Genomic DNA, 25,740 nt, shown 5'->3' on the forward strand with positions numbered 1-25,740 from the left:
GGGTTGAAACGAGTGAGGGAAACGCGACACAAAGAAATTTCGCTCGTGGCATTTGTGACTTCGTTTTCGTTTGCCGACATTTTCTTGTTAAATTGCCCTAATTGCCGCTGTGGGCGTGGCAATTGAACAAGTTAAATATTCACACGCCCTGCTTGCCACGCCTCAGTCTCAGCCAGGACTTGTTCCTCGGCTATTGAAATTTCGACATTTTAGCTCGCTTTTCTTTCAATTCTGTTTTTTTTTTTTCACCGTTTTTCTCTCGATTTTCTTGTTTTATTCTTTTTTCCGCTTTTCGACTCGTTTAGTTCGTTTGCATTTTCTTTGCATATTTATGAGGGCGACGCCGGCGTCGCTGCTGCGGCTGCGGCTGCTGTTCAATAACGCACAGGAATGTGAAGTGTGCGGGAGCAGGAGACGGGGAGTCAATCGGAAGAGGGGGAGTGGGGGGTTGGGGGAATAGGGCGTTAGCTGAAGTCCTTTGACGGATCAAGAGTTTCGGCAGCAGACAATAAAACATGAAAAAGAAAAGAAAAGAAGAGAAGAACCTAACTGGGAAGAGGAAGAGGAAGCTGGCGAGGGGCTGGCATTGGGAACTGATAAGTTTCAAGTGTGGCACGTAGCGCACACAGCAGCCCGTGCCGGCAGTGCAGCATTTTTTTCATTGCTGGGAATGAACACACACACACACGCACACATACATACATATACTTGGGCGCACACACTCGTATGGGCAGAGAGACAAGCTGAAGACACGCAGCTGGCTGAGACGCAGCGCATGAGTGTCTTAAAAACTGCCGCAGCAGCCGAGCGCAGCCGAGTCGGGCCGAAGCGCAACGAGGCGAATGGCGAATCGCAACGAGCCGAACAGCAAGCACGTGCTCGCTGCTGCTACAGAGCAACACATGCTTCGCCGCTGACGACGACGCTGGCGTTGTCGTCGACGCCGACGTCTGTCTGCAGGGTGCGCAGCGAAACTTGTTGAAATTTCGAAAAAGCCAACAGCCGCTGGAAGTTCGAAAAGCGGGCGAAACTTGCGCAGCTTTCGTTGCTTGCATGCAGCTTTCGCACAGAGGGCGCTGCAGCTAACGTGACGTAACAGGGGCCAGACGCTTTGCAAGCTCGTCGACGTCATTAAAAGCTGCGCGGCCGATCGAGTGCTTTTGCCATTAAAGCTACTGCCGACGTCACAGTTGCCCCACTATCCAAGTGCATGTGTCAATGTCCCTTGAACTTTGCTGACGCTCAAGTTTCGCATTTCGCCGACGAACTTGAAACGAGGTCACGCGCTTAAGCTGTGTGTGTGACGTCAGCGCTCAGCCTCAACTCAACTTTTGACATCGCCTCTTGACTAATGCCATCTCTCTCATGTTCTCTTCTCTTTGCAGGTGAGTACTTGAATCTCTTTAGTCCTCCCCACACACTAGAGCGAAAACGAGCATAATGCGGTTTGTGTCTAGGCTAAAGGTTGCGATATGTGCTGCATGCGTAGCAAAGATTTGTTAGAATTACTGTGCGTAGTGAGATCAATATACAGTTGATTGATTGATTGAGCTACTCCTATAGAATGCTGTAATTGATTGATTGATTTGGTATATTTATTATATATTTTTTGCTTAAAAATAATTTGGAATAAGTTGCATATTACTGAGCTATTGGTGTCAGCCAATGTTGCTTAGATAATGCTGCTTAGATCTGTTGACATGTTGCTAAAGCAAAATGTTGCTAAGGCTATGCACAGCAATGTATACATACATATGCAGTTGCTATGGCTAAAATGTTGTTTTTGAAAAGTTACGTGCCCGTTCCGCATGTTGCTTAGAGACGGCTAGAGACATTTGGCTCTTACACAATTTTTCACAGCTCCTTGAACATGTTGCTAAGCAAATATTGCTATAGAATGTTGCTAGGCAAACAGTGTTGCTATCGTGTTTGCTCTGCAGCATGTTGCTTGGTAATGTTGCTATAGCAATTCCGTTCAGCTCAGCCACGCCTCCTGGCTTTTATTGTTCCTCCCTTCTTACGCTGCTGTGATATAAGGGCTATTGTGTCAGTGCTGACGTCACACAAAATTAAATGAATATTCACCTTAGAGATAGGTGATATATAGGTGTTACCGAAGTGTCTTTCTAGTCTTATATGCAAAATGTTGAGGGGACAAAGAGATACACATCATAGGCCAAACACACCCTTATGTGCATCTATAGTAGCAACTCGCCGCAAATCTATTTCATTTCGTGACTCTGTTGGGGCACGAATGTTGGCAGAAGCGAAAGTTGTTGCACCTGCCATGCTGGGTGCATCAATCAAGTGCGCAGATTCTATCGATCCATCAATGGGGCGAAATACACTTGTCGAACAAACAAATAACAAATAACAAATAAGCAATTCAAGTGCCAAAATGACTCAATTAAACATGAATATCGGGGCGAATTGTGTAAACACTTTGTTGTTCGGCGACCCCGCCCACTTTCGCCCCCTGTCTTGGCCTAGAGCTGTGCTGGGCACTGCAACTGATCCATTCGCACCCATCAACAGCTCGTTGCCCCAAAGGCCATGCCCCCGCCGTGATAGCGCCCCCGTCAGGAAAACGCGGCTGTGTGCCTGACTAGCGAATACCCTGAGTTCCGGGTGCAGAGCTGTTTGTTTGCTGAGTGTGTGTGTGTGGCTCTATGCACATATATATACTTATATGTATATACATATACTCATCTAATTCAAATACTCTACAGATAGTCATTCTGGCTTAATTGCATGATTTTGGCTCTAGATATATGTTGAAATTGAATTTTATGGGCATAAGTATGTACATATAAACATGTACATACATACATACTTATATGTATATACCAAACCCAAAGAAAAATATGCATATATTTTAAAGTCTGTATAATACCTAATCATAATACCTAATAATATTCAATAATATTCATAAATCGCTTATTGATCCCACATATCTTTAAAAAATGTTCCAGATCTTTAGCTTATATAAATATACTCATATACAAATGTACTACTATATTATGTATATGCTCTATATATTTATGTAAGTCGTAAATTCAAATATTAGAGAACAATTTAATATATATTTTCAACAAATAGATGTGAAAACTACCGCAACTCCATAATTTTTATTGTTAGGCTATTCAGGCATGCTTAAAAACACACTTTTATCGATTTTTATCGACTACAAGGAGATGGCATGATCCACGGATATTATTTTTTATTCTTATTAGTATATATTTTAATCTATAGTCAAAATTTCCTGTCTCCATTTATGTCAATGATTGGAACACATTGCGTTTGATATATCGATTTTTATCGATAGCCCAAGAAAGTCCAATATGAACTGACTAACATTTACTTTGCTTATATGAATGTCACTCTTCTAGCTTTTGTCGCATTTTGAGCTGATCAGCAAAATATAGATGTATGCATGATTCATGGACTATTCTACGCCTGCTTCATACAAAATCATCATACCCTGCATAGCCATGCCCAATGGGTATACTTCTTGTTTGGCTTAAATCACTTTTCTGGCAAAAATCAACAGCAAATCAATCGGCGATGCTTGAGAATGAAAATGCATTAAAATTATTTGAAAATTGCTTCGCAGTTTTTGTTTTTTGTTTTTTATTTTTGTTTTTTGCTTTTGGCTTTTTGTTTTTTTTTTTTTTCGTTGTTTGGCTTTTGAAACAAATAAAGCGATATTGTCGACAATTGACGAAAGCAAGGCAACAGCTCTGCGCTGCGTAGCCATCAGATGATAGATAGATCGATCCGCAGATAGATGGATGTATCTGCGTATCTCTGCGGCCGCAGCCAAAGTATCTGAGCAGCATTTACGCAATGGGCGTTCGCGCAGCCAGCGAGTGGGAAATTGAAATTGAAATTGAAATTGAATGTGGAATGGAATGGAATGGAAAATGCGAGTGAAGGTCGCTCGTTTGCTGGCTGCTGCTGCTGCTGCTTCCTCTTCTTCCACTTAGGCCTCTTGCTGTTGCTGTTGTTATTGTTTTTGGGCTATAAAACGCATTAATAACTCATGAAAACAAAAATATGCTAAAAGATTTAGCTGGAAGTACTCAACTATTGCCCCAATCTCACTCTCTCTATCTCACTCTCACTCTCTCTCTCTCTCTCATCCATTGACGTTTGCATCCAAAACAGATACGATAAATTAACCATATACCATCGAAAAAAAAAGTAAATAGTGCAGAAATTTATGCATTTCGCGAATTTCTCTAATTGTTTTTTGCGTCATTTGCCATGCGAGATCTGCCTGCCACCCCCGATTGCCCCCCTCACCCAACCGTATGTATATGCATGGTATCTGCAATTTATATATAATTTTTGGCCAACTTTTGCCTAAGCAGATGTTTGCATTCAACTTTACTCATTTGCCAGTTCGCATAACTTTGTCTAATCGATAGTTTTCCAATTTGTGCGCTCGATGAATTCCCCATTCAGCCAAACAAATACGTGACAAAAGTCTATGCATGAATGTATCTGTGCATATCTATGTATGTGTGGCTAGCCCATCGCAGTGCTCGCTAAATGAGTTGTCAAAGTGTCGCCCGAATCGCTTAAATAACTTAAAAAAATAATAATAATAATCCAAGGGAACTCTTTTCCACTGTGTGGTGAACGACTTGAAAATACCCTTTGGAAACTCTTCGTTCAACGGACCGTTGAGTTTTATAAATATTCTTTTTTTTTTTTTTTTTTTTTTTTTTTTTTTTTATCTACACAGAAATTCAAATTATCGAGAATTATTGGGAACGACTTAAGATTCGACTGTATTTAAAAACTTTATGTCAAATTAAATAGTCAATATATTCTGTTTATTCGTTAATACTTGAAATATTAATAATATTCTTTTAAGATGATAGAGATATTTTGACATAAGAACATATAAGATTATAGATCTGAATAAATCAACTCTCTAGCAGCTTAAGAGTTTTAGGTGAATTGGGGAATCGAAAGATAGAGGGCATTGGCGGAAACAGAAAAACAAACAATTTACTGAGTCATTAATCAGAGAACGGGGTCAATTGCACTTATACTACATAGATTCGTATGTACATATATTCATATATGTATGCATATTAGTTATTGCAATATCTATAGATTTTTCTTTAAATAAACCATAGACTTTTGTCTATAATTTTAATAGTTTTCTATTAAAACGTGTGAGGAAGGAATAATGTCTTCCTTATGTGCAAAGCTCCATGAAAATGCGAATGCCCCAGTTCCAGTTCTTAACTTTTGAAATGGTTTTCGTCTAATATTGAATCTAATCTAATGTTCGAATTCGACAATCCTAAAATTCCTTTTATCTCCAAGCGTAGTTGAAGTTTAAGTCAAAATTAAGAATAAATTTTTATGCGTTCATGAGATAAATCAGATTCTGCTTCGACTCATGCTAAGGAGTTGGGAAAGTATAAAAGTTACGTAAGATATGGTTTGCTGGGTATGTCCTAGTCGGGCAATCTCAACTAGATTACTCTTCGAGCTCTTTGGCATATTTCCTGTAATTCTTGAATAATTGAGGAAATCAAAAATATTTCAGTCGGATGACTAATGATGATGCTACCTATATGTATATATATATATTATATATGTATATTGACTTGAGCAACAAATATGTCAATCAATTGAAAAGTGTATAAAGTCTATTATATTGTGATCGTGTTTTGATAATAGCAGCTGTTGTCTAGAATAGATCGGCGAAACTTTCGTCAATGTCCGTTTCATGCTAAGCATTTTGATTTCATTTGCTCAACTGTGCGTTTTCTGAGCACTTAAGCGACAAGGCCGAGGCCTTCCTGGCCCAATGCAGTTGAACTGCAATTCGAGATGGAATGACAAGGTTGGAGCTCAGCAAACGCTGCTTTCGTTTACACGGGCTGACATTTCACGAAGAGCAAAAGCAAAGTCATTCGCTCATTCTGATACGATGATGATTCGAATACGATAATATCTGGGAGGATTTATAGACTGGATGAACATGAATAGCAAATTTTTATCTGCGCTTTCATTTGTTTACACAAACCTTTGCTATCGCCATAATGTAATCGAATCGAATTGATCGAATCAATTCATATAGCAGTAATACGAGCTTGATATATTAGAAGATCGTAGATACTAGTACTATTATGATGTGAAAATAGTATATATGGCGTAGAGCTGCCCTTATTCTACCCAATTCTTCTCCCTGCTCACCTTAATATCATTGTTTACGATTCTAGTTGGACTAGTAACGGTACACTCTATATCAATCGATGTAAGAGGGCTTTCATCATTATTTATTATTAAATGTTTTCTGTTTATATGATTGCCTTACTCTTTCTATCTCCATCTCTCGCATTTACTCAATGTTTCTCACTTTTCCTGTAATACTCTTTTTTCTCTCCAAAGCTCTCCGCTCTCTGTTTAACCTTTGACTTTGACTTTCTTTCTATTCTATTTCTCTATTTATTTTTATATTTCGCTTCGTCCCTCTTCTTCTCTCTCTATCTCTGCCTCCCTTATTCTCTCTCTGTTCCTGACCTTCTCACTCTTTCTCCCTCTCTCGCTCTCTCTCTCTCCGGCTCTCTCACTCTCATTTGCTGTATGTCTCTATTTTTTTCTCTTCCTCTCCCCTCTTTCCCTATCGCTCTTACTATCTCTTGCTCACCCGATTTCGCTCCCGCTCGTGCTCTCTCTCTTTCTGGCTCTCTTTCTCTCATATTAGCTTATTCCTCGTTCTTTTATCATTATTTTTATTTATTCTGTCTCATTATGTCTACTTCTTATTCTTTCATTTCGTTCACCATCGTTCTCTAGCTCACTCTCCATGTCTCCCTCTCTCTCTCTCTGCCAGCCCTCTCGCAGCATACTCATGTTTTTAGTTCCTTTCCTTCCTTTTCCTCGATCTTGTAATCGTGCGCCGCATGAACGCGCTGCTGAGCAATTTTGGCCGGTTTGACGTTAACTGTTGCAAAACAATTTGCGTGCAAAGAGCGTACACACACACACACACACGCACACACATACGCACAGACATGAGTGATCTGCGCTGGATTTGCTCAGCAGCAACGGCGTCTTCTATATTCTCGCCTTTGCCTTTGCCAGCGCCTTCTCCTGGTCTACTATTTAGTCCGTAGTCCGTTCGTTGCTGCTGCCTCCGCTGTTGCTGTCGCCGCTGGCATCACAGCTGCTGCTGCCGCCGCTGCTGCCGCTGCCACTGCCGCTGCCGTCGCTGGCGATCTTCAGTAACTCGCACGCCGGTGAACGCTTCGCACTTGCCTTCACAATCCGCAATCCGTTGAGCGAAATCTTTCCAGTGCGCGTTCTTCGCTCCGATTCGGCATTCTCCACATTTTCTCCACCTTTTTTTTTCTTGTGACCAAATTCCTGTGTCTCCCGGCTGGCCTCACGGTGCGTGCAGTGTTTTGTCCAATGCCTACAGCTGGCGGCAATTAAGCCCAAAAGTAAATGATGTGAAAAAGTGTCGCCAATGACGTCGCGCTCGCTACACACGCCCCCGCCCCTACCCTCACACCTACCGCACCCCACCTACACGCACACTAGTTCCCCACTCTCCACACACACACACACCCCTCTCTCTCTCTCTCTCCCTCTCTCTCTCTCTCACTCACTGCCTGTGTCAGCCTGTGCACGTTGTCGTCTTTCATACAGCTTCGCTGTCGTGTGGAATTCATGAGTTGCTCTTGTTGTTGCTCTTGTTGTTGTTGAATATGTGAAAAATGTGTGCGACAAATGTTGCCGCCGTCGACCCGCGTCTGCAGCTCGTGAAAAAAATAACAAATAAAATAAGAAAAAAAAAACTAAAGAAAGAAAATTGTTTCGTTTCGTTTCATTTCTTTTGTCATCTGAATTTGAATATAAATAAATATATACATTGCGGCGTCTGTCTATATGTCTGCTCCATAAATATATGCCCAGCTAGACACAGCAGCAGCAGCAGCAGCGGCAGCAGCAACAACAACGAGAATATCAACCACAGCAATAACCATATTACGTATACGTAACATATTAAATGTATTTATGTACAGCTCTGCAAGTATATACATATATGTGCGTGTGTGTGTGTGTGTGTGCGAGTGTGTGTATGGGTGTGTTTCTGTGTGTGTATGTCATAAAACAGCCTAGATCTGTAGATATGTATATATATACATATATATAACCCCGCTGTACATAGGACCAACACTGTGTATATAAACTAATACATATATATATGTATATGTGTTTATGTACATACTTACATATATATATATATGTACATGTGTAGATCTGACCCAGTGGAACGCAGCGGAGTAAGTTAATGGATCGCCTGCATGGCCCACATCACGACGACGCACGGCAGCTTAAGCCAAGCGCCAAGGTAAGCAGCAAATGTTGCCAAAGCAATTGCCGCCACGCCTACATCTTTCTCTAGCCCATCGCGCCTACATTCAGTTGCAGTTGGCTTGAATTTCTGGCTTTCTTCTACTTCTTCCATTGTCTTCCTCTTGCTCACTTGATAAAAAAGCGAGAGATAAAAGATTCCGTGTTTTGTTTCGTTTTTAATATTATCTAAATATTTACATAGGTTAGCTGAATTCCAAGCGATTTACGATCCACACACTGCCATATGCAAGAACTTGAGTTTGTTTCTTTAGCTTTTCCGATTATTTTTCGTTCATAATTTCTATAATTTCGTACGTTTCTCTTTTTGATTCGCGATATTGCATGTTTTATGCTTTAATTAACAAATAAACAATTGTTTACTAAAGCTAACATCGCATATTAGACGCCGGCTTCTCAATTTCCATTTGCTTTATTTGCGATTTAATTGACTTTCCGCTTATTGCGCATACGTCGTGTGGGCCGATGGAAATATTCAAAAATCTATGAGACTAAAAAGTGAAAGAGCAAATCGAAAACATCAATTAAATTTATAAAACTCAAGCATCAACAGCACAAATAAAATAAATACGCACCATAATTTATGGGCGCGTTAACACTTACCCGAAAGCATTTCGTCTTAAGCAAATCAAATCATCGCCGTAGTACGGTTCCGTGACTTGGCCGTCATTCTAAAACCGATAGAAAAGTAGAAATCGGGAAAGCCACTTAACCAACATGAACTAGCGAAGGCGCAGATGAGCAGAAGCCGTGACTTCCATTGGATGGGATTAGATTTTTAGACTTGACGATGATTACATAAAATGATATGACAAGAAGTGAATCGAATAATCAAGTTACTACTCAAGCAAAAAGGTGAGGAATAGCTTAAGAGTTGCATTTCGAATAATGAAATCTATGCGAATGCACGATTAGAGAGGAAATGTAGCCAACCCGATCAATTTTGATAGAAAAATAGTCGTGTCTATTGCATCCAGAGATGAAGGAGTTATGTAGTTGATATTGTAGTATATGAGAATTTTTAAACAGAATCTGGTACAATATATGTACATGTATATAATATATATGAACTGCTTTTCGATAACGCTTTTAATCGATAACAATGAGCGAGAGTAGTTATCGATATTTAGAAACAAAATTGCTCTGCGCGAGCAACACAAAAATTTCAAGTCTCTAACTCTTATAACATCTGAGATCGACGCGTTCAAACATACGGACAGACAAGCAGGACTAAACTGGGTCAGCCCTGACCAACAATATATATATATATATATCTTATGGGATCCGCCACGTCTTCCTCTGCATGTTACACACATTTTAAGCAGCCCATTATAGTCCGATTGCCCATTTTCGATGGGCTCAAGGTATAAGTACTATCCGGAAAATGTTTTCAATTGGTTTCTTCAATACATTCTGAAAGCTCGAGTGCTTGGAGTAGCACCATGAGCCAACATTATAATGATGCTACTCGACAGGACTCTAGCTGCCTTGCAAATATTAGTTTAAGCAATTCAGTTGGATCACAACAGTCTCGGCCCAATAAAGTGGCTCAAATAACTGTTTACCACTTCAGGTGGGATTTGAAATGTGAACAGCTTTGGCCAATGCCAATGAGAAATGCTGGAGTGCTGAGGCCACTTCAATAGTTGTCAGCCTGACGTATTTTACCGTTACCCCAATCACCTGCCAGCTGTCACCTGGCTATCGGCACTTGGCATTTGGCACACTTGCTTAGTGAGTCAAGCCTGAGAAATGTTTTTACCTTTTTCTTTCTTTTGTCTCAATTTGCTGAAAGACCCAAAATGATAAGCAATGGAATCATGTGTACATGTGTGGGTGTATCTGTGTGCGTATATAGTATCTGTGTGTGTGTGTGTGTTTTACAGTTATGTTTTTGCCACTTGTCATCATCGATTGCCACTCGCAGCCAATTAACGCTGAATATGCATAAGACCAACTCGGTTGCTTGGAGAGGGTTGCCTAAGGTTAAGGGTTTGCTGTGGCTGGGCTTGGGTCTGGGCCCGGGTTTGGGTTTGGGTCTGGGTTTGCGCCATATTGCGGCCGATTATTAAGCACGGACAGCGGCTGGCCTTGAGCGCAGCTTAAAATGCGCTAACAAGCGCGCGTGCTTGTCGCTCGCATTAAAGCAACCCCTCGGCACCCGCTGCCTCTGCCTCTACCTCTACCTTATTAGGCTCTCTGCTTGCAATTTGTTGCTCTCTGCCGTTGGCTGTTGGACATTGGACATGTGAGAGACCTGTGCACTCATATTTATGCTTGCTTTTTGTCTCTCTCTCTCTCTTTTCGTTCTTTCCTCCCTTGTCTCTTTGTGAGCTTTCTTTCATTTCCGGCTAGGGGCCAAAGACAAGGTTTGAAAATTCAATTAGAAACCAAACACAAAAAACCAACCATTGTCAACGATCACAGAGCCGCGCCAACAGACGCTCTCAACGGCCCCTCTCATGGGGCACCCCTCTGTACCCGTCTCTACCGTCTCTAGCCCACTCGTCTCAATGGAATGACAAATGCTGTTGCCGTAAACCCAATCGCACCTGCGACTTTTTTTTTGTTTGCTGTCACATTTTCAAGAGGCGCGCGCTAGTGCACATCGACGCGTTTTTCACTCTATTGCTGTTCTTGTTGCTGTAATTCACACTATTTACCGTTGGCGAAGTTAGAAAACTACAAAGCTGGTGTCGGGAATTATGCACGCGGCGTCCGCTGTGCGCTCGCCAGCAGAGATGCGTCACAAGAAGAAGAGGTAGCCCAAACTAGGCCCAGGCCTAGGCCCAGGCCCAGGCTCAGGCCAGGTCAAAGACTAGCCCAAGCCTGGCCAGAAAATCACTGGCCACGCCCAGTTCCAAACGCAACTCAATTAGAATGCCAATCTCTGTATAAAAAATATGCTAAAAGAAGAAAAAATTATTTAAAATTTCTTTTGTTGTTGTCGTTTCTTTTTTTGCATGTGTATGATTTGCTTTGTGTGTGTGTGTATCTGTATCTGTATCTGTATCTCTGTGTGCGTGACTACTCAACCGACCAATCAACCGGCCAATCTCGCACGCCAACACCAACGACAGACAAAAGCAGTTTGTCATGCAGGATAACTTTAAAATGATGTAAATATATCGATCAATTACTATACCACTTAGGCATAGGCTCAAGTATCTGCAGCTAGTTGGCTTCCAGACAAGTGTTATCCCTACGCTAGATATATGTATTTAAGATATTCAGATTCTATGCTAGACATATCTTGGATCTGATGCTGCAAGCACATTGCTCCTTTTCGACAATCGATATTAATCGATGAATCCATAAATATTGCAAAAGTAACATTTATTTAATTTATCGATTAATCAATTCATCTATTAATCAAACATTTAATTATCAGATTTAACAAATCTTATTGAATATTTTTAAAAACTAAATTCGTTTTATTTATAGTAAATAAAAATTTAGAAATTTTCATTAATTGATCAACACATTATTAGTAATCGATAAATAAATCTGTTATTTTTTAAAATATTTATAATGTGTATTGAATGCTTCGAGGTATAATTTATATATAACAATTTCATCAACTGATTTATTAAGTATCAAGGTCAATTAATTAAAGAATCAAATCTATATTTTCTCGACAATGTAAAGACATTATTTTAAGAATCCTTTACGAGTCATTAGATAATGAAATATATTCCATATGCCCAACAATGAATGCATTTTGTCAACTTATTTGATTCGATTAGGAAATTCAATAAATTCAATAAAGAGGCAGCTATTAGGTGAAATTAAAAAAAAAAAATGTTTGCAGATATTATTGAGCCCCTGAACATGAGATTTTACTCTACTCACCTCAATCGTGATTTTGAATATAGTATTTTATTTTTTATTTAAATTTTTATAAAAATGATTCTTATTTTCAATTTTTCTTAAACAATTTAAAAAGAAAGGCTATGATTTGATTTTCTTTACGATAATCGTTTTATTTAAATATTTTTTAAAAATAAAAATAATTTTTTTTACTCAAAAAATAATACTTTACATATTAATTTTTTTTTTTTTTTTTTTTTTTTTTTTTTTTTTTTAATTGTTACGGTCCCTGGAATATAAAAACATGTTATATGTGCATACCTCTTAAAATTATGATTTTATTCTATTAAAAATTATAGCTTAATTACAATATAATAGCAGTCGGGAATTCATGAAATGATCTGCCCCAATAAAGCTCTTGACGTTGTGCAGCACTGGTTCGCTTTGAGTACAGTTAACCGACGCAGTTAGTAACAGTTAGCTGTTGGCAGTGCTTGACAATTAGGTTTTGGCTATTTATACATTTACATATCTGATGTTTGGCTCGCTGTCAGGGTGTAGCATAATGAGTCGACCGCAGACCTGAAGTTGGCAAGTCATGAAAATCACAGACGGAAATGTCAAGCGGCACGAAAGAATGCCATCAAGTGGTGTTGCAATGGGCCAATCGCCCCGAGCAGGCCAGGAGCTGACTTGGGGTAGGGCATCGGGAGCGGAGGCGGTGGCGTGTGCGGGTGCGGGGAAGTGGGGCTGGCGCTGGGGCGCACAAATCAACTTTGCGAGTATTTGCCGAGGCGATGTCTTTGTTTTGGTTGTGCTAAACGCAAAATTTTTAATTGATTTGCTTGCGTTTAGTGTTCTTTGTGTTTGTGTTGTTGTTGTTGTTGTTGTTGCTCTTGCCTTCACCGTGGCCATGACCAGCTGGCCGATAGACGAATGCCCCGCCCTTAACGCCCACATGGCCCTCGCGTTGCTGACTTTATGGAGCACACGCGGACTCATGCAAGTGCGCTACGTACGTGTGTATGTGTGTGTGTGTGTCGGTGTCGGGGCGGGGGGTTTCTGAAAGACGCCATCAATTTAGTTATTTTTAGCACGAAAATCGTTTTGCCATTGTATGCGCCTCAGACAAGAGCAGCAGGCGAGCACGAGCGAGAGAGGGCGAGAAGGAGGAGGAGAAGGAGAAGGCCGGTGGGGGCAGGGGCAGGGGCAAAAGGCGAGCTGCTGCTTTATGCTTCTGTCAAATGCAAAGCGTCTTCGTCAGCTGCAGTTGGAGATTGCCCAGAAGCAGCCTCCCAGCGGTTGTCTAAGAGGCGTGGCGGGGAGCATGTAAACTAAGAGAGAGATAGAGCGAGAGAGCGAGGGGGGAGAGGCGGAGAGAGCCTTACTGCTGATCCATTACAATGAACGGGTGGGTGCTGAGAATTTATTTGTTTGTTTGCCTGACATTCGCTCTGTCGCCGTTGAGCATTGAGCAGCGAAGGGTAAGGGATGGGGCGGAGGGGAGGGGGGCGGAGGGGATTGGTGTAGGTTGGATGGTGAGGCATGTAGCTACACCAATTCATTTGTCCCATTTGCTGTTGTGGCAACGCTGACAAACAAAAATTTGATCAATATTTCTGTTGCCTCTCACACACACATACTCTACCTCTCTCTCTCGCTCTCTCTCCCTCTCTCTCTCTCTCACTCTTTGGCTCTTTCGCTCTGGCGTCTGCTCTTGCTGGAGTCGAAAGTCAGTTTATTCCACGTGCCGTGACTGCTACCAGCCTGCTTATTAGCCATGAAGGTTGCCGCAAAAACGCAAAGCGAACCAACAACAACAACAATCAAAACAACAACAACAACAACAACAACAATAACAACAAAAGCAACAGCAGCAACAGCCTGGCAAAAAAGAATCGCATAATAAAACAAGTGGAAAAGCTCTAGTCGAAACTGCTCGACTACGAGATCCCCTGAATCCCATTGATATCTGAAATAATTCTTCAAATATTTTTTGCTTAATTGCTCAATGACTTTTCTTGTAGACAAACTTCACAAAGGGGATCTCGGTATCTGGAATACATGTATCTGCCAGTTACAAGCACATTAACAAACCCGGTATACTCTATATTTCAGGGTATACAAAAATATATAAATATACACATATATGTATAAGCGTATGAAAATCAACTGAAATGGAAAAACTCTTTACTATGACACTGTCAATTTGCTTTGACAGGCAGGCAGGCAGCCAGGCAGAGGGGGGGGGGGGGGGGGGGGGGGGGGGGGGAAGGGGAAACAGAATATAGAGAATGCACACAGAAGTGCTTTGCATATTTGTTATGATCCAAACACGCTCTCAGTCATACTTCCTCAAACTAACGCCTTGCTCTGCACTCTACCCCCCCCCCCCCCTCCCCCCTCCTCCCCTGGCGTACCACGTTGCGTATGCGTCACGACTATTCAACAAATTGCGCATGCGACGCGTTGGCCATGCCAAGCATCAGGCATTAACAATATTTGAGTTGGCCACGTCTTCTGCTTCTTCTCCTTCTGAACTGGCATTAAGTGTGCAAATCTTAAATACAACTAGCAGAGAATTATGTACATATGTACATGTATATAAAGAGATATGCATATTTATCGGGCATAAAACTTTTGAAGGGTTTAGTTCGGTTTCCTAAGTACATGTGAGATGTGTCTGAGCAACATTTGAATTTTGAGTATTATGCACGACCGACTGCATAATACTCGCTCACATAGTACTCGTCATTTTTGGTACTTAGGTTCCTACTCAACTAGACCATTTTTCTACAATTTATATTGATATATCTATAATTTTTAATGAAGCTGATCAACAATAGTTGAGTAGATTTTCCCCACGCCTAGTTTCGGCGTGGATTTATTAAATTGTTTATTAATAATTTATTAATTTAACGTCATTGTATTATTTCTGGATGAAGGAATTAAATACAATGGATGCTATGCAAATCATGATATAGTCCCCTTAAATTGGCGAGTATATATTATTGGACATGTAGCTTTCGACGATTTATAACGGTTCTTAGAAACCAGAAAAATTTTGTGATTATATTTAGTTCTTGAAATCTCTTGTTGCTAGATAATTACATCATTATTTTTGACTTCCTTGAAAAAAGCTCAAAGCTATACCTTAGATATATGTATATACATATGTATTGGTATAGCAAAGAGCACAACTAGGTTCACATTTTATATAACTCAATCTATAATAAAAGGAAAAAGTGCAACATGTAATATTGGGATATATGTATTGGTATATACTCTATATATGTATATATATATATATATATATTGCTATATATATAGATTGATATAAATTGCTTAAAATTTAGATTGAGAAAATCATTGCAGTCTTTCACTTCATTCCTATTTTTTTTCTCAACTAATACATTGAAGCCAATCATATTGAGCTAGCAGACCATAACGGTTTAATACCTAATGCTCTGCATAGTCTACAATGCATATATGTGATTGAGATTAAGCTGAGGCGAGCCATTTAGCTCTTAGAAAGATTTGAAATACTTGAACTACGATGTACATGTTTTTTTATACAACATGCTTCACGAGTTTATCCTGTTTCGATATTTCACCGCAGTTCTTAATGTTCGATTCACACTGATACTCTGCCTGAAAGAAGTCTACGTCGAAATCTAGCTTAACGGCCCCTTTTGGCCTTAGAGCTCGCATTGGAGTTGTATAGAACATAATACGGAAATAAACTTACAAATCTATCGAATGATTAGCGGAGTTCTGTAGCTCCATAAAGCTGTGAACTTAGAATTCCCAACGGCTTATAGATTGAAAAGGTTTGAGATGTATTATATTACTTTGTATATTCCACTCTTTTGGATATTTGAATTCAACATGTTGATAGAGTCTCGATAGTCAGATGGCATAATAGAATTTGACATGGAACCAGCTCTAGTTTCTTGTGATGGAATAGGGAAATTCTATAGACGAGCTGCCTATGGCTGAATATTATTGTTAGGGAATAGCCGACAGACACATGTCAAGGTGTCTCGCATTTGATTAGAAAATATCATAGATATTTGAATAGCATATACCAACTTTGAGCTACTTGAATATATTGCAATCCATATTTCATATTTGTCGTAATTGAAAGCAATTGCCTGTCGCAGCTCGGCAGTGAATGCTGTAAGCAATATGCGGGTCTACTACATATATGCATATGGAGGTTAAATGTGACCGACAGCAGCAGCAGCAGCAGCAGCAGCAGCAGCAGATATTGTTGTTGACAATGTTGCAGATGTTGCTGATTTGACCTGCAGGAGCAGCAGTTGAATAAACGACTGCTTTATGGCAACAGCAGCAGCTGCTACACACACACACACATACGTATTTATAGTATTAACTGTTACGAAATCAACAAAAAAATATATATATTTATATATGTATATCTGTGTGTGTGTTTGTGACTATGTCTAGGAGGTGGTCTGAAAAGGCAAAAAGGGAAAAAAAGAGCAACTGCTGAGGACGAGGCGAACAACAACTATGAATAAGGCAGGCGGAACAGCCGTACGATTCGCTAAATCCGAATTGAAATGTTGCCGCCTCGGCTGGCAGCAGCAGCAGCAGCAGCAGCAGCAGCAACAGCAACAACAACAACAATAACATGTTAAACTAACAGCAACAGCAACAACAACAACAGCAACTATAATACATTAGTTACAGTCACAGCTTTGTCAGAGTTCACGAGTTGCCAGCCGATGAGCAGCCGAGCAGTTGAGTTAAAGTTGAGCATGTGTGTGTGTGTACGTGTGTGTGTGTGTGTACGTGTATGTACGTGTATGTGTGCATTGCTGCTACTCATGCTGCAGCGCGGCATTTAGTTAAGTTAGCCATGAAGTGAACTCAACTGAACCGAAACACTCCCGAAATTGAGCCCGAGCACGACAACAACTACAACTATACATATATATGAATGTGTATGTGTAAATGTATGTGTGTGTGTGTGCTTCAAGTGGTTTGTCTGCGCTCTGCTTTTGGCTTAGATTTCTGGCCAATTGTTTGGCATTTTTTGAAGAAGTCACAACGCGCTGGCAGACAGCGCGAGTCTGGCCCCCAGTTCCTGTTAGCCAGCTCGTCGGCCCAGTTAACAACAATACACACACACATACACACACACACACATTTACACGCAGCTAACAGCGCGAATGACTTCGTGCGTGTGCGTGTGCATGAGTTTCGCTAGTGACTTGCTCGCTCGCTCTCTCTCTCTCGCTCTGACTCGCTCGCTCTCGCATTCAGCTCGCTGCTGCTGCGGCTGTTGGCGCTGCGGCATTGTCAACAACGCGCCGCAGAGTTCATACAATTGTGGCACGCGGCCCGTTAAGCACGTGGCTCTGACTGATAACAGCAGCGGCCCAGTCAGAGGCTAGCGAACGACTCTCTCTCTGGCTCGCAGTGTGTATGTGAGCGTGTGTGTGTGTCTCTGTGTGTGTGTGTGTGTGTGTGCATGTGTGTGCATGCGTGTGACATTCATTGCAGTTCCAAGTGCCGCGCGCTAATTCAAACTTCAAATTTCGTTTGTTATACTTTTTTTTCCATTTTTTTTTTTGAACTCTTAAAGAGTGTAAAGCCTTATCAACGCACTGACCAACACTGTGATAAAGAAGCGGCCTATTCAACGAAAGCCTTTCCTCATTTCTTTTTTTTTGCTTTCTTCTCATGTGCAACAGTGCAAAATGCAGTGAAAAGTGTATGAAAACTCATGTGTCTAAACTGTGCTCAACAAAAAATAAGAAATGAGAATTCTTGAAAGAAATTCTACTTAAAACAGAATTAAAATAAATATTATGCAATGAAAATAACAGTTACTAAAACAAAGAATCATGAATGAAAATTATATTAAATAAAAACTTAATAATACAAAAACAATAATTGGAGACATAAGTTTTTAAATAATTCACATTTATCAAACTCTCTTTTAAATAAAAAAGTATAAAATCAAATTAAAAAAAAATATATATAAATAGAAAATCACAAATATTTTGTTTAACTAATTGCAATGATTAAAAAATTTATTAATTAAAACAAATGCAATAAGTATATTTTTTCATATATTAAAAAAAAAACCTCAAATAAAGTGGAAAATTATAATAAAATATATTTACATAAATAAATAAGTAATAATAAAATTAATTGAATTAAAAAAAAAAAAAAAAAAACAAAACAAAACGTTGCACGGTAAATATATTTACACAAATAAACAAATAATAAAATAAAAAAAACTTTTTAAGGTAATTAAATACAATATTTAAATAGTAAACAAATCTAAAATCAAGCACAAATATAAAATTTTTTTAAAAATATTCATAATACGAAACTCAACATTTGTAATGCTCAAAATACTGATCAAACTTTAATACTAAATCGACACAAAGAATTTATTTTCAACTTTTAAACATTAATGAAAACATAAACGAGTATTTTGGAAGCACTTATAAAAGTAATTAAAATCAAATAAAAAATTAATAAACGTTCAATAAAAGTAAAAAGTTCAAAGTTTTGCATCAATTGGTTTCAACAAACGCGCAACAATGAGTGCAAGCAACGGCAACAGCAACGACAGCAGCAACAGCAACAGCAACAGCAACAACGGCAACAGCAACTGCAATGCCAACAGCAATGGCAATGGCCATGAGCGAGAGCAGCAGCTACAGCCACAGCCACGAGCACGAGCAACAGCAACAGCAGCAGCAGCAACTGCAACTACTGCCAGCAACACACGTCAATTTGTGGATATTGCAACAGCAACAACAATAACGACATCAACGTCTGTCATGCCGCGACCTGCCACAGCGCCAGAGCGTGGCAGACGCTCTAGCAGCAGCAACAACAACAATAATAACATTTACAACAACAACATCAACTTGCCAGCTAGCAGCAACAGCAATGGCAATCAAAAGCAGCAGCAGGCCAGCAACAACAATCACAACAACAGCGAGAGCAGCAACAGCAGCAGCTTGATGGTCAGTGGCATCAGCAACAACAACACGGCAGCAACCATATCGCACAGCAGCAACACGAACAGCAGCAGCAACAGCAACAACAACCACATCTATGTGAATCCGCATAGCTACGACAGCAACAGCACCACCGGCAGCGGCAACATCAGTGGCTCGACGGCAATCATGTTGCCGCTGCCGCTCACGCTGCAACTGCTGCCCGATCAGAGCAATCAGAGCAGCAGCAGCAACGGCCTCAGCCTGGGCGCCATCAGTCGGCCGGCGACAACGACCACGCTCAGCACCCTGAATACATATCTGTTCCCGTGTGGCGCCGACTCGGCGGGCACCATCGGCGGCGGCACCTTCAACGGCAGCGCCAGCTGCGATCTGGACAGCAACTTCAGCCAAATGGTGGCTGGCGGCAGCGAGGCGGGCAGCTCCACGGCGCACAGTCCCTGCCCCATGGCATTTGCTGCGGGCGGTGCAGCAGCTGGCGGCGGTGCGGCGGGTGGTGCGCTGGGACTGGCTGTCAACTTTGGTGGCTTCATCAACAAGCGGCGCATACGCAAACTCTTCGGCGTCGGCGGCTCGGCGAACGGCGACGGCTTCGGGCCGTACGGCTCCGCGTTGCGGCGCCGCAGCTCGCAGCTGGTGCAGTTCCACAAGAAGAAGCAGCAGATGGAGCAGCTCGAGCAGCAGCAGCGCATTGCCACGGTGGCCTCGGCGAATGCGGCGTTTCTGGAGAAGCGCGAGCAGCAACAGTTGCAGCTGCAGCAGCAGCAACAGCAGCTACAGCTGCAGCAGCTACAGCAGCAGCAACAGCCGGCGATATTGCTGCTGCAGCCGCAGCCCGAGAAGAAGAAGAAGAAGCCGCCGGGACCGCCCCCACAGGTGCGCCAACAGGCATCGCGCACCATGGACGATCCGCTAATGAATCGGCCGCGCAAAAGCACGCCGGCAGCTGGCAAGAAGAAGGACAAGGACAGGGAGAAGGACTTCTACAAGGACTTTGGATATGAGAAGTACCCAAAACAAAGCACAAATTACTCAAAACCAATTAAAATAATCAAGCAACACCTGCTGCAGAAGCAAATGATGAAAATCCACCTGCTAAACCAGCTTCAAATATATATTTATATTTAATGTTTTTGCCTTAAGTTGTCTCTCTTAAGTTGCTCTCTCTTTTTATCTCTCTCTCTATATATATTTCTATCTATCTCTTTCTCTCTATTGGCTTTGTTAGTTGGCAACAATTTGAATAAATGATTATCTAAAGCATATCAAAGTTTGCAGTTTTCTTTAGCTTCAATTATTTTCGTTTGTTCCTTTGTAAACATCCACTGCGGCTTCAGCTTTAGCTCAGCTCAAACACACATAACTAGTAAATATATACATATGCATATATGCTATATACATATATGTATATATAATGACATCTCATCATCACCAAGTAGGCTTTGCACAGCTTTTATATTCGTACAAAGTTGTTTGGCTTTAGAAATAAGTAAATAATACATATGCTTGCTTTGCCATAAAGTTTTACCATCTAAGCTGATTCTGATATCCCTAAATATCCTTATACTTTTGGATATAAGTATATAATATATAAGATGACAGAAATATTGAGAAAATTTCAGTGAGTCTCATGGAACTATAAACGGGAACTGTCTCATATATTGCGTTTATCTACCTAGATATACCAAGTCTTTCCACCTTACCATCACTCTTCCGCCTATTGGAAGAACTATATTTATTGTCTATAATTGTATTCCTCTGAAGTCTCATTTTATATTCTGATCAACTACAACCTGAGTTAATTTTGTGTGTGTGTGTCTATCAGCTCTTGAGTTATGCATCTATTTACCTTTAACAATATTATATTATTATCTATAAAAAAACGAGATTTTAAGAGCTAATGATGTTGAGTCCTGTATGCCTGGAAATGTGTTTGTGTTCCCACTTAAAGAGATCAGAGACATGTTTAAAGTTAGTTAGATTGATAATACTGATAATGTCATGCTTGAATATACTTTTGATATGTTCGAGTAGTTATTGATGATATTACCTCACTGAGCTGAGCTGAAGAATCGAATGTTTTTAGCTCCTCTATAAATGACTGACTCATTGCTCACATTCATTCTATTAAAGATCTTGTTGTTGCTCTATTATATGGAAGTGTAACTAGCAAGCTATTAATAACAGATTCTCTTTTCTAAGTTTTTCACTTCGTGACTCTCTCAGACTGCGCAGAGTAGTGCTGCAGTAGTATTAGTGTAAGGCTGGGAGTCTCTACACATGTTAGAGGCGCTGTCAAAAGATAATCTGAGTAAGGCGATAGGTCTTAAGAGGCAATTCTTAGCAGATTGGCATGCTTTCCAGTGAACGTAGAGTAAGTGCCTGTAAATTTGCAATATGAAAGAGATAGTGATACAATAAGTAGCATATACAGAAATTATACATTTGTCCATATTCGACGGACCCATCTGGCAGCCCTACAAGATTGTCCATATTTGATTAGAGAAAAACTCAATTTGTTGATGTTGATGGTAGTCAAAATTTTCTTTTGGTTCAAGTAAATTTGTTAACATTACTTTTTGAGTAAGATATCCCTCAAAAAGCCCCCTTAATCCCATACGGCGTATTGTGTCCGTCTCTGTCAAAAAAATATAGGGTTGCCAGATGGACGCGTCGACTGTGGACAGCCCTGTACATTATATATTCCATTACCTATGTAGCCAAGGAGTCTTTCAAGCCAAGTCTTTCCCCGTTTTGCTATTCTTGTGCCTTCATATAGTTATATCTCATTGATTGGATAGGGTTTATAGAAATTAGGGTACTTGACCCTTTGCAAATATTACATATAATTACAACTTCTTCCTCTACGTTTTGCTATAAAAACTGAAAGATTTTGATGATTCGGCTTACGCGTGTAGGTGCTGTATTTTATCGTTTATGTGATGTCATAGATATGATCTGCTTGAATCGCTGGTTAACTATAAACTAATGAAGGTGATGGCATCTGTGATTTATAGCCAAAATCATTTATAGAACAAAGGAAATCAAAAACGATACTTCTGCTTATTAAAAGCAAACATCATTCTCTGCTAGAGACTACAGCTAAACAGAATAGAATTGGCTTGGAAGGCTGTGATTGCTCAGCTCTCTGACTGCACTGATTGCTTTTGCAGCTGCACAGCAGGGCGTATGCGTAATGCCAGCCAACTGCAGGCGCAACGGGTTCAACAACGCCAAAGGCGAGTCGAGTCGAGTCGAGTCGAGTCATTGCCCTGTCGCATGGAGACAACGACTTCACAATGGCTGACAACTTCCGCCTAGCCAGTCGAGCGCTCTTCTTCTGCCACTGCCATTGCCTCTGGCTCTTCTTCTTCTCTTTGTTATTTTTTTAAAAACAGATTTTTGCCAGACGGCGCCGTCGCTGTCGCCATTGTCGCAGCCAAAAGTCGCAGAAAGTCACCAAAAACTCACAAATATCTGATTCCTCCTTTGCCAGAGTCGAGTTAGCAGCGCAAATACAGCGAATGTGCGTAGTCATCTGTGCGACTAACTGGAGCCGGCATAATTCAGCACTCACACACACACACACATACACACGTATCTGCATATAAATATATACACACAACTCGCACAGTTATAACAATTGCTTAATGGCAAATGCTTCATTACGTATACGCCGTGTTGCATAAGACGAATTATTGTAATTAATATGCATAAACACACGTGTGTGTGTGTGCGTGTTGTGTGTGTGCGTGTGTAGGTGCACGCATATATGAGCACGTGCTCAAGTGCTTTAACACATGAGTTCAAGGTCAACGCCAAGGGCTCTTCCTATTGCAAAATTCAATGTCGCGAAAGTGTTTCAGTTCACGAATTTCGCCTGATTAGGAAATTAATTCAGCTTTTGTTTAGATAAATTTGAATGTGGAAATGTGAATGTCTTAAGAACTGCTTGAACTTTTAGATAAAGCACTTCAATTAGAGATAATAATGATGAAGGCAAGCAAAAGTGCTCTAGTTGGGTTTACCCGATTAGCAGATACCCTGAATTCTGTGCAGAGCTGTTGTTCTACTTTACTCACACACTCACAAATCGTCTGCTCTTTATCTAATAGTTTTCTTTAAGATTCACTCTTAGTATCATAATGGAATTCCAAACACAGAAACAAATCAGAATAAGCTATTTCTACATTTTTTCTTAAATAGCTGCTGTGAGGGGCAATCCAAAATATACGCAAACACATATCGAGGCTGTGTTTTGCCACACGAAGCTTTATGGTCTATTTGCTTGCTTGGTTTCATGGCTTTCGACCAATTCATAAAAGCGATAAAAAGTAAATGGATTGAGTTATCGTAAAACTCGTGCTGCGCATTGTCTGACATTGTGTTTAACCTTTGTGTGTGACGAGAGAGATGTGAGACATACGGGTAGACAGACAGGCAGACATGCTGCGATTGACTCAGCTCATTCATTTGATTGAGAATATTTATATACACACATTTCCTTATTCACGCTCTATAGTTTTTATTCGCTTTAATAATGTTCTGCACTTACGTTTTCAATGAATCAGTTTGTTATCTGTTATATGGAAATAGTTTTATCAATACAGTCGAGTCCCGATCATTCGAAATGGAGGGTTGATTTGTTCTTTTCGATTTACACAGACAAAAAACTATCTAGAATTATCGATAACGATTTTTTTCTAAGGTGATCCAATTTTTTCGATATATCGTGATTTTTGATTTAGCGGGATAAAAACTATCATTCCTTGACTGTAGTTAGCCACATCTGTAGATTACAAATTTCTCCTTAAGCTAAAATGAGCTTGAAGGACAGAAATTTGCAAACTCTGAATATTTTTCAATCATCTATCTATTGACATATAAAAAACCATTTTAGATTTAATCTAAATCAAGGCCTAAAAAGAGGTCCACTCGTTTGGCCTCATTCTCGACGACTGTTTGGGCTTTTTTACATCCTGACAGCAATAAGAGCTAATTTGGTTTCCTTCAATAGACGCCAGGCAATGGAGCCTTGTATATTCCTGAACAGTTTCCATATGCAAATCGATATTTATATTTGACGACATCTGTGATTTCTGTTTGTCTGTTGCCAAGCAATTTAAAAGCCATTGCCAAGCTAATTTAATTTTTTAGTTGTTGATATAGTATATATAAGTAAATTTATTTGAATAAATCAGTCTAATCTAGTTAATTTTGCCTAACAAATATAGCTTGAAATTTGTGTACATGCATATATGAAATATTCCCCTACTAAAATGGCAATATATATTTCAATATCTGAGATTTGATATGTCGTATATCTTGATTACAAAGCCCGATGATTTCTACTTGAACTTCATATAAACTAGGAACCTTCTTAAGCATAAGCTGTCATTTTCCTCTAAAAATAGCCTTTTCCTTTTGCCATCGTCTCCCATGGCTTGTAATTGGAATTTAGGACACACGCGACTTTCTCACGTTCCTCTACTCAATTGTGTTCTATTTTGAGGACGGTCGTGAGCAACCCAATACTCTTCTGCAGTCCTTGAAGATGAAGACGTCATCACAGCAGATAAAGCGACCGACTTGAGATGGCTCTTAATATCATGTTCTGCCATGAACAGCATTCAAGAACTCTACTTTATATGACATACGCAATATACATGTATGTAATTATTGTTATGTATATGTATAATTGTGTGTTTATTATCATGATTTGTGTATTGGATATTGAGAATATAATTCATCTTAAACAGCTGTACACCTGTGTGTACGTCTCTAGTCCATCACTGCTCTTATCAAATTTTCTTCTTCTTGAACTGATGTTGCCACCCTGTTGAAATTGTGTAACCAGGATGCCATACCGCTCGACAAAGCTGGTCAACCTTACTTATATTCCATGGATATCTGAAACATTCTTATGTATGGGCTATCGATTAAAAATCCTATTGAACATTTATAAGGTTATACTTCGTTCCTCTTTAGAGTTAAAGTCTCACAAGTTTAAATATATATTCATGTGTATTTTATAGTCTTGAAAATTGTTAATAAGAACTCTTCCATTTTTTCTAGTGGCTATGAAATATATGAATGTCATTATACATTATCATTGATTGTAAAGCTTCATCTACAAAATAAGCTATATGACTTTTTGTTTCTTGCATAGGCAACCTTGTGGGGTTCCTAGACTCCTATATTCAAATTATATGCAGAGGGATTGTGGGCATAGCTGTACACCAAAAGGTTCAGAGCATCTCGTAGTCGTGCAATCTCGACTAGAGCAGTCTTACTTCATATTTAAGAGTTTTATTTTACAATCTTTAATAAAATTTCAATCGAGTTTTGTCTCGTTTTTTTAAATATATATCGAAAATTGTTGAGGATATAAGATTTTTGTCTTTTAAAAAATGCCAAAAAAAGCAAGTAAAAATATATATGAAAATCTGCATTGATAGCTGTTGTATATTTGAGGTCCAATTAAGTTGTTTATATCTTCCATATAGCTCGT

At 39.9% G+C, this 25,740-nt stretch overlaps 1 protein-coding gene and 1 long non-coding RNA gene across 8 annotated transcripts in view; one reads left to right on the forward strand and one right to left on the reverse strand.

The window, feature by feature from the left end:
* The window catches only part of Sh (Potassium voltage-gated channel protein Shaker), a 165,296-nt gene that overhangs the window by 30,251 nt on the left and 109,305 nt on the right, over window positions 1-25,740 (forward strand). Inside the window, exons 1-2 of one of the 7 annotated variants that reach the window (XM_089265096.1) lie at window positions 11,060-11,170; window positions 11,490-11,528. The exons of 3 other annotated variants lie outside the window; for them this stretch is intronic. In XM_089265096.1, coding sequence (XP_089121222.1) covers window positions 11,115-11,170; window positions 11,490-11,528 — 95 coding nt within the window. In that variant the 5' untranslated portion in view covers window positions 11,060-11,114. Of the gene's footprint in view, window positions 1-11,059; window positions 11,171-11,489; window positions 11,529-18,743; window positions 20,237-25,740 lie in introns of those variants that run through there. 3 more of the 7 variants (XM_089265088.1, XM_089265087.1, XM_089265089.1) reach the window with 3 other exon arrangements.
* The window catches only part of LOC149090753 (uncharacterized), a 45,579-nt gene continuing 24,541 nt past the window's right edge, over window positions 4,703-25,740 (reverse strand). The window contains exon 2 of the long non-coding RNA XR_016197580.1: window positions 4,703-4,742. This is a non-coding gene — a long non-coding RNA (uncharacterized LOC149090753). The remainder of the gene's footprint in view (window positions 4,743-25,740) is intronic.

Source organism: Drosophila navojoa, chromosome X (assembly GCF_054131105.1).
Source record: "Drosophila navojoa isolate 15081-1374.11 chromosome X, UAZ_NAV_1.0, whole genome shotgun sequence".
NCBI lineage: Eukaryota > Metazoa > Arthropoda > Insecta > Diptera > Drosophilidae > Drosophila > Drosophila navojoa.